Source organism: Salvelinus sp. IW2-2015, linkage group LG31 (genome assembly GCF_002910315.2).
Source record: "Salvelinus sp. IW2-2015 linkage group LG31, ASM291031v2, whole genome shotgun sequence".
NCBI lineage: Eukaryota > Metazoa > Chordata > Actinopteri > Salmoniformes > Salmonidae > Salvelinus > Salvelinus sp. IW2-2015.
This window is the reverse complement of record NC_036870.1, coordinates 20,141,252-20,151,251: the sequence shown is the minus strand read 5'-3', so window position 1 is coordinate 20,151,251 and position 10,000 is coordinate 20,141,252. Positions and strand designations below refer to the sequence as shown.

General features: G+C 43.7%; 1 protein-coding gene across 1 annotated transcript in view; it reads left to right on the top strand.

Moving 5' to 3' along the window:
- The window catches only part of LOC111956126 (trafficking kinesin-binding protein 1), a 26,465-nt gene that overhangs the window by 5,356 nt on the left and 11,109 nt on the right, over window positions 1–10,000 (top strand). The window contains 3 exon segments of the mRNA XM_070436327.1: window positions 2,233–2,426; window positions 2,727–2,830; window positions 3,987–4,019. Coding sequence (XP_070292428.1) covers window positions 2,259–2,426; window positions 2,727–2,830; window positions 3,987–4,019 — 305 coding nt within the window. The 5' untranslated portion in view covers window positions 2,233–2,258.

Genomic DNA, 10,000 nt, shown 5'->3' with positions numbered 1-10,000 from the left:
TCTTAATATTAACTCTTGCAGAATTAAGCATTTCTTGCAGTAAAATTATACACCAAATGTAGGTAAAATTTAGACTGGGAACATGAGTGGAGAAATGTGATTTCTTTCAGCATCTTAAGAGAATGTGAATGCAAATAGATACCGTCTGTAGAGTGGCTGTCTTTATCAGCATCATAAATTATGATAGTATTTCAACCACATAAAATATACATCCAAACTGAAATCTTGTCAGAAACATGTTGGGTCGTTTTCACAGCTTTCTATTTTCTTACCACTGGTCAAACTGATGTCATTTGGACATTTTGCACAGAAAATCTTTCAATTTTTGTTTTGTTATTGAATTTTTCTCCCAGGTCCCTAATCGTCTTTGCTCTGCGAAAGAAGCAGAGATGACAGAGAACATTTTACCCATGGCAACTAGATTAAAGCATTAATTCTATTGATTTCTGACATTATTCTGGTGAGCAAGGGTTTATTAGTGTTCTAGGGCAAAATATAATGACAGAAGAGAAGTTGTATGTATCTAATTATAGACAAGTTGACTATCAAATAGCCTACCAAAATGTCGGAAATTATGAGCAGAAACGTACATGTACAGCCTTCAGAAAGTATTCCTACCCCTTGACCTTTTCCACATTTTGTTGTGTTACAGCCTGAATTCAAGATGGATTACATTGTTGTTTTTTCTCACCAATCCAATACCCCATAATGACAAAGTGAAAACATGTTTGTAGAAATGTTTTCATATTTATTAAAAATGAAGTGTTCACACTACTGAGTCAATACATGTTAGAATCACCATTGGCAGTGATTACAGCTGTGAGTGTTTCTGGGTAAGTCTCTAAGAGCTTTCCACACCTGGATTGTGCAACATTTGCCCAATATTATTTTCTAAATTCTTCAAGCTCTGTCAAATTGGTTGTTGATCATTGATCACCATTTTCAGGTCTTGCCATAGATTTTCAAGTAGATTTAAGTCAAAACTGTTACTCGACCACTCAGGAACATTTACTGTCTACTTGGTAAGCAACTCCTGTGTAGATTTGGCCTTGTGTTTTAGGTTATTGTCCTGCTGAAAGGTGAATTCATATCCCAGTGTCTGGTGGAAAGCAGACTGAAACGGGTTTTCATGGAGGACGTTGCCTGTCCTTAAAAAAATGGAATTTGATTGAATATTTAAAACATACAATCTACTTGCAATGAAGCCGCTCAACATCTACATCACATTAGTCATTAGTCTAACAGAACCAGCAACCCATCAGCCACCGGCTCAACCTCCCAACCGCCAGGCCACCAGCCCTCCAAGATCCCCCCCACAGTTCCCCAAAAGTATTCCCTTCTTTGCGAGGCATTGTAAAACCTCCCTGGTCTTTGTGGTTGAATCTGTGTTTGAAATTCACTGCTCGTCTGAGGGACCTTACAGATAATTATGTGTGGTGTACAGAGATGAGGTAGTTATAAAAAAAATCATGTTAAACACTGTTATTGCACACAGAGTAGGCCCATGCTGCTTATTATGTAACATTTAAAGCAAATCTTTATTCCTAAACTTAATTAGGCAAGCCATAACAAAGGGGTTGAATACTTATTGACTGAAGACATTTCAGCTTTTCATTTTTTATAAATTTGTAAATGTTTCTAAAAACATTATGCCACTATGACATTATGTGGTATTGTGTGTAGATCCGTGACACAAAATCTCTATGTAATCCATTTTACATTCAGGCTGTAACACATCAAAAAGAGGAAAAAGTCAAGGGGTGTGAATATTTTCTGAAGGCACTATATCTAAATTAGGCAAAAAAAAATCCTGCACTCCTGTTAAAAAAACAAATCCTTACGTGTCTGACTGTTCTGTATTAGTGGGTTAGTCTCGGGATCGGGCATCAGATTTTCACTTTATCACATATAGTCTCTGATAGTTGGGTGCTTGTGGATGGGTTATTAGCAATTGCGGGCGGGTGCGGGTAAACAAACAGCTGACCCGCGCACCACTATTCCCCGGTTCTCACTAGATGGCCATGCTGTAAAGGATGAAATGGACAATATCATTTGAATCGATTAGCAAGTAAATTAGTGTAATTTAGGCTTTGGGTTAGGGGTATGGTTAAGGATATGTTGAGGTTATGGCTATTGGTTAAAATCAGATTTCAATGTGTTCTTACTCTTCTCTATAAACAGTGTGTGTCAAGTCAGTTGTGTGTGTATTCTAGCTCCTCTCTCCATCCACAGTGCTATGTGCAGACAGAGTGGGCCAGATGACGAAGACCTACAATGACATCGATGCTGTCACACGTCTGCTGGAGGAGAAAGAGAGGGACCTGGAGTTGGCTGCTCGGATCGGCCAATCACTGCTCAAGAAGAACAGAACGCTCACAGAGCAGAATGACTACCTGGAGGTACAAGTGGGACACATCACAGAGGAGGTGAGAGAGACATTGGGTCACAGAAGAGCACACATGTGCATGTACACACACATGCATTTATAATAACTGAGTTACAAGGGCATTAGTTCCTCATGCATAAACCCAGCTCTGTTTTTTGCCAATGTTGCAAAGTTAGGTGTCATTGGTCAGTTTTTTAAAATACATTTTGGGTATATTTTTTCAGTAGTATAAACTTGACTTTTTAAAGATCCACTGTTATAGGTATTTCGTTTTTGATATCAGTAAACAACACTGAGTGCTAGTGCTGCATCACCAGCTCAGTGATCTGTGTGTTCTCAGGTGGCCCAGCTGCATCATGAGTTGAACCTGAAGGATGAGTTGCTGCAGTTCTACACCAATGCATCAGAGGAGAGTGAAGAGGACTCTACTACTGGCTCACCCACGTTAGTATTGTCTGTGTGTTCACTATTCCTGACTGTCTTTCTCTCTCTGTCTCACTCTCTCACCCCCTCCTCTCTCTCTCTGTCTCTGTCTCTCTCTCTCTCTCTCTCTCTCTCTCTCTCTCTCTCTCTCTCTCTCTCTCTCTCTCTCTCTCTCAGACCTCCCTTTCCTTCTCTATCTCTCTCTTCTGCTCTCTCACCCTCTCTTTTCTTCTCCGTCTTCTCTCTCTCACCCTCCTTTTCTCTTCTCAGCTCACACTCCTCTTTCTCTCTCTCGCTTTATCTCTTTCTCCCTTTCAATTCAATTCAAGGGGCTTTATTGGCATGGGAAACATATGTTTACGTTGCCAAAGCAAGTGAAAATGATAAACAAAAGTGAAATAACCACAAAAAAGTTAACAGTAAACATTACACTCACACAAGTTCCAAAAGAATAAAGACATTTCAAATGTCATATTATGTCTATATAGTGTTTTAGCGATATGCAATTAGTTAAAGTACAAAAGGGAAAATAAATAGAAATGGTTTGTATTTACAATGGTGTTTGTTCTTCACTGGTTGCCATTTTCTTGTGGCAGCAGGTCACAAATCTTGCTGCTGTGATGGCACACTGTGGTATTTCACCCAATAGATATGGGAGTTTATCAAAATTGGATTTGTTTTCGAATTCTTTGTGGGTCTGTTTAATCTGAGGGATATACGTATGTCTCAAATATGGTCATACATTTGGCAGGAGGTTAGGAAGTGCAGCTCAGTTTCTAGCTCATTTTGTCTTCTCTTGAGAGCCATGTCTGCCTACGCCGACCTTTCTCAATAGCAAGGCTATGCTCACTGAGTCTGTACATAGTGATGGATTCTCCTAAACTTGGGATAGGGTTAATTATCAGGTATCCTATAGAAATATTTGGTGCTTAGGTTTAGAGGGTCTACACCAGAAGTTAATTGTTATCAGTAGGAGTAAGAACTCAGAGGGTCAATACAGCTGCATTGACCCTCTGGGAAGAATAAACTTGGTTTAAGCTTTCAGAGTATCCGTCGAGTTCTTACTCTAATAATAGATTCGAACAATAGTCAACGCTTTTCTTAATTTTGGGTCAGTCACAATGGTCAAGTATTCTGCCACTGTGTACTCTCTGTTTAGGGCCAAATAGCATTCTAGTTTGCTCTGTTTTCAGTTTGCTCTGTCCAATGTGTCAAGTAATAATCTTTTTGTTTTCTCATGATTTGGTTGGGTCTAATGTGTTTCTTAGGGGACTCTTCTCCAGGTTCATCTCTCTGTAGGTGACGGCTTTGTTATTTAAGGAAGGTTTGGGAATTGTAATGATGGGCGGGGAGTCAGAAGTAGGTGCAGGTGAAACGTTTTAATAAAACAACAAAACCAAGAACACGACACTAACATAAGGCAGTACGGTGATACACAAGAACAATACCAACTGGTGAGTGAACATGGGAGAGTGACATATAAAGGGGAAGAGATGATGAAGGTAATGGAGTCCATCGTACGCCGGAGAGGAGGAGCAGGAGCAGACGTGACAGGAATCGATTCCTTTTAGATGGTTGTAGAATTTAACGGCACTTTTCTGGATTTTGATAATTAGCGGGTATCGGCCTAATTCTGGTCTGAATGCATTATTTGGTGTTTTGCGTTGTACACCGGATATTTTTGCAGGATTCTGCATGCAGAGCCTCAATTTGGTGTTTTTCCCATTTTGTGAATTCTTGGGTGGTGAGCAGACCCCAGACCTCACAACCATAAAGGGCAATAACTGATTAAAGTATTTTTAGCCAGATCCTAATTGCTATGACAAATTTTATGCTCCTTTTGGTGGCATAGAAGGCCCTTCTTGCCTTGTCTCTCAGATCGTTCACAGCTTTGTGGATATTACCTGTGGTGCTGATGTTTAGGCCAAGGTATGTATAGTTTTTTTGTGTGCTCTTGGGAAACGGTGTCTAGATGGAATTTGTGTTTGTGGACCTGGCAACTGGACCTGTTTTGGAACACCATTATTTTTGTCTTACTGAGATTTACTGTCAGGGACCAGGTCTGACAGAATCTGTGCAGAAGATCTAGGTGCTGCTCTATGCTCTCCTTGGTTAGGGACAGAAGCACCAGATCATCAGCAAACAGTAAACATTTGACTTCAGATTCTAGTAGGATGAGGTCTGGTGCTGCAGACTGTTCTAGTGCCCTCGCCAATTCGTTGATATGTATGTTGAAGAGGGAGGGGCTTAAGCTGCATCCCTGTCTCACCCCACGGCCCTGTGGAAAGAAATGCGTGCTTTTTGCCAATTTTAACTGCACACTTGTTGTTTGTCTATATGGATTTTATATGTTTTTCCTCCAACACCGCTTTCCATCAATTTGTATAGCAGGCCCTCATGCCAAATTGAGTCAAAAGCTTTTTTGAAGTCAACAAAGCATGAGAAGACTTTGCCTTTGTTTTGGTTTGTTTGTCAGTTAGGGTGTGCAGGGTGAATACGTGTTCTGTCGTACAGTAATTTGGTAATAAGCCTATTTGACATTTGCTCAGTACATTGTTTTCACTGAGGAAATGTACAAGTCTGCTGTTAATGATAATGCAGAGGATTTTGCCAAGGTTGCTGTTGATGCATATCCCACGGTAGTTAGTGGGGTCAAATTTGTCTCCACTTTTGTGGATTAGGGTTATCAGTCCTTGGTTCCAAATGCTGATAATGTTAAAGAGTTTAAGTACAGCCAATTGGAATTTGTGTTCTGTATATTTTATCATTTCATGTAGGATACCATCAACACCACATGCCTTTTTGGGTTGGAGGGTTTGTATTTTGTCCTGTAGTTCATTCAATGTAATTGGAGAATCCAGTGAGTTCTGGTAGTCTTTAATAGCTGATTCTAAGATTTGTAATTGATCATATATATGTTTTTGCTGTTTGTACTTTGTTATAGAGCCAAAAAGATTAGAGAAGTGGTTTATCCATACATCTCCGTTTTGGACAGATAACTCTTCATGTGGTTGTTTGTTTAGTGTGTTCCAATTTTCTCAGAAGTGGTTAGATTCTATGGATTCTTCCATTACATTGAGCTCTTTTCTGACGTGCTGTTCCTTCTTTTTCCGTAGTGTATTTCTGTATTGTTTTAGTGATTCACCATAGTGAAGGCGTAGGCTCAGGTTTTCTGGGTCTCTATGTTTTTGATTGGATAGGTTTCTCAATTTATTTCTTAGGTTTTTGCGTTCTTCATCAAACAATTTGTCTTTGTTGTTAATTTTATTCGGTTGTCTGCTTAAAATGTTTACATTTTATAGAGAAGCTGAGAGGTCAAATGTACTGTTTAGGCTTCTACTACCAAGTTTACACCTTCACTATTACAGTGAAGTGTTTTGTCCAGAAAGTTGTCTAAAAGGGATTGAATTTGTTGTTACCTAATAGTTTTTTGTTAGGTTTCTACACTACTTTCCTTCCATCTATAACATTTCTTAATATTATTCAGTTCCTTTGGCTTTGATGCCTCATGATTGAGTATTGGTCTGTTCAGGTAGACTGTGATTTTGCTCTGATCTGATAGGGGTGTTAGTGGTCTGACTGTGAACGCTCTGAGAGACTCTGGGTTGAGGTCAGTGATAAAGTCATCTACAGTACTACTGCCAAGGGATGAGCTGTATCTTTACCTACCATACGATTCTCCTCAAAGCCTACCATTGACTATGTACAGACCCAGCGTGCGACAGAGCTGCAGGAGTTGTGATCCATTTCTGTTGGTTGTTTTGTCATAGTTTGGGGGGGAATATTGTCACCTCCAGGTAGGTGTTTGTCCCCCTATGTGCTGAGAGTGTCAGGTTCTTGTCCAGTTCTGGCATTTAGGTCGCCACAGACTAGTACATGTCCCTGGGCCTGGAAATGGTTGATCTCCCCCTCTAGGATGGAGAAGCTGTCATCGTTAAAGTATGGGGAGAGATACTGTAGGTAGCACACATGAGGACATTTTTCTCTGTTGAGATCATTTCCTTATTAATTTCTAGCCAGATGTAAACTGTTCCTGTTTACAATTGCTATGTTGCTCCTGTGTGAGGTGCTGTGGCTGCGGTTGAGGGTGACTTCCTTGAGGGTCCTGGCAAAAGTTGGGATTGCTGCCTTGTAGAGGTGGACCTGGTTGTAAAGGCTGTTCAAGTCAAGGTTGGAGTGGTGGGCCAGGTAGACGTTAGGTTTTGAGGCACAGTCCCTGGAAATGCTTGCATTCACCCACTGTATGGTGACAAGGTGAATGTCTTTTTGTGGTAGCAGGGTGGAGATAACCACTTGTGCGTTGGGCAAAGTGGAAGAAGTTTTTTCAATCACTCCCTTGAGTGCTGTGGCCACCCTTTGCTGCTGGGACCTCAGGTTGTTTGTGCCCGTGTGAATTATAATGTGGCTGGGGGACCCTAGTCTGTCCTCTGACAACAGCTCCAGGGCATGCCTAGTGTTTGTCCTCTGACAACAGCTCCAGGGCATGCCTAGTGTTTGTCCTCTGGACAACAGCTCCAGGGCATGCCTGTGTTTGTCCTCTGACAACAGCTCAGGGCATGCCTAGTGTTTGTCCTCTGACAACAGCTCCAGGGCATGCCTAGTGTTTGTCCTCTGACAACAGCTCCAGGGCATGCCTAGTGTTTGTCCTCTGACAACAGCTCCAGGGCATGCCTAGTGTTTTGTTCTCTGACAACAGCTCCAGGGCATGCCTAGTGTTTGTCCTCTGACAACAGCTCCAGGGCATGCCTAGTGTTTGTTCTCTGACAACAGCTCCAGGGCATGCCTAGTGTTTGTCCTCTGACAACAGCTCCAGGGCATGCCTAGTGTTTGTTCTCTGACAACAGCTCCAGGGCATGCCTAGTGTTTGTTCTCTGACAACCACTCCAGGGCATGCCTAGTGTTTGTCCTCTGACAACAGCTCCAGGGCATGCCTAGTGTTTGTTCTCTGACAACAGCTCCAGGGCATGCCTAGTGTTTGTTCTCTGACAACAGCTCCAGGGCATGCCTAGTGTTTGTCTCTGACAACACTCCAGGGCATGCCTAGTGTTTGTCCTCTGACAACAGCTCCAGGGCATGCCTAGTGTTTGTCCTCTGACAACAGCTCCAGGCATGCCTAGTGTTTGTCCTCTGACAACAGCTCCAGGGCATGCCTAGTGTTTGTCCTCTGACAACAGCTCCAGGGCATGCCTAGTGTTTGTCCTCTGACAACAGCTCCAGGCATGCCTAGTGTTTGTCCTCTGACAACAGCTCCAGGGCATGCCTAGTGTTTGTCCTCTGACAACAGCTCCAGGGCATGCCTAGTGTTTGTCCTCTGACAAACAGCTCCAGGGCATGCCTAGTGTTTGTCCTCTGACAACAGCTCCAGGGCATGCCTAGTGTTTGTCCTCTGACAACAGCTCCAGGGCATGCCTAGTGTTTGTCCTCTGACAACACTCCAGGGCATGCCTAGTGTTTGTCCTCTGACAACAGCTCCAGGGCATGCCTAGTGTTTGTTCTCTGACAACAGCTCCAGGGCATGCCTAGTGTTTGTTCTCTGACAACAGCTCCAGGGCATGCCTAGTGTTTGTTCTCTGACAACAGCTCCAGGGCATGCCTAGTGTTTTGTTCTCTGACAACAGCTCCAGGGTATGCCTAGTGTTTGTTCTCTGACAACAGCTCCAGGGCATGCCTAGTGTTTGTCCTCTGACAACACTCCAGGGCATGCCTAGTGTTTGTCCTCTTGACAACAGCTCCAGGGCATGCCTAGTGTTTGTCCTCTGACAACAGCTCCAGGCATGCCTAGTGTTTGTTCTCTGACAACAGCTCCAGGGCATGCCTAGTGTTTGTCCTCTGACAACACTCCAGGGCATGCCTAGTGTTTGTCCTCTGACAACAGCTCCAGGGCATGCCTAGTGTTGTCCTCTGACAACAGCTCCAGGGCATGCCTAGTGTTTGTCCTCTGACAACAGCTCCAGGGCATGCCTAGTGTTTGTCCTCTGACAACAGCTCCAGGGCATGCCTAGTGTTTGTCCTCTGACAACAGCTCCAGGGCATGCCTAGTGTTTGTCCTCTGACAAACAGCTCCAGGGCATGCCTAGTGTTTGTCCTCTGACAAACAGCTCCAGGGCATGCCTAGTGTTTGTCCTCTGACAACAGCTCCAGGGCATGCCTAGTGTTTGTCCTCTGACAACAGCTCCAGGGCATGCCTAGTGTTTGTCCTCTTGACAACAGCTCCAGGGCATGCTAGTGTTTGTCCTCTGACAAACAGCTCCAGGGCATGCCTAGTGTTTGTTCTCTGACAACAGCTCCAGGGCATGCCTAGTGTTTGTTCTCTGACAACAGCTCCAGGCATGCCTAGTGTTTGTCCTCTGACAACAGCTCCAGGGCATGCCTAGTGTTTGTTCTCTGACAACAGCTCCAGGGCATGCCTAGTGTTTGTTCTCTGACAACAGCTCCAGGGCATGCCTAGTGTTTTCCTCTGACAACAGCTCCAGGGCATGCCTAGTGTTTGTTCTCTGACAACAGCTCCAGGGCATGCCTAGTGTTTTGTTCTCTGACAACAGCTCCAGGGCATGCCTAGTGTTTGTCCTCTGACAACAGCTCCAGGGCATGCCTAGTGTTTGTCCTCTGACAACAGCTCCAGGGCATGCCTAGTGTTTGTTCTCTGACAACAGCTCCAGGGCATGCCTAGTGTTTGTCTCTGACAACAGCTCCAGGGCATGCCTAGTGTTTGTCCTCTGACAACAGCTCCAGGGCATGCCTATGTGTTTGTCCTCTGACAACAGCTCCAGGGCATGCCTTAGTGTTTGTCCTCTGACAACAGCTCCAGGGCATTCCTAGTGTTTGTCCTCTGACAACAGCTCCAGGGCATGCCTAGTGTTTGGGCACCAGAGTTTAGCCACTTGGTGTTTGCGAAAATGTTTATTCCTCTTAATGTATTTGCCATTTGAGTCAATGAGGAGCACAATTTCTTGGCTTTTGGGTGTCCTCAGTGGATGTGTGGGGGTTGTCAGGAGAGCTATCGGGAGAGCTGACAGGGGGTCTGTTAAGAGAGGGACTTTCAAAGGCCTCTGCATTTGGGTGGGGGAGGCTGTGAAACTCTTGAGCCTAACAATGGCAGAAGAAGTTTTCACACCTCTCACTTCACACCACTTCAGTGCTAATTGAAGTTGCAGCCAGGTCAGTTCTTGTTCTAGCAGCTTGGTAGCTTAG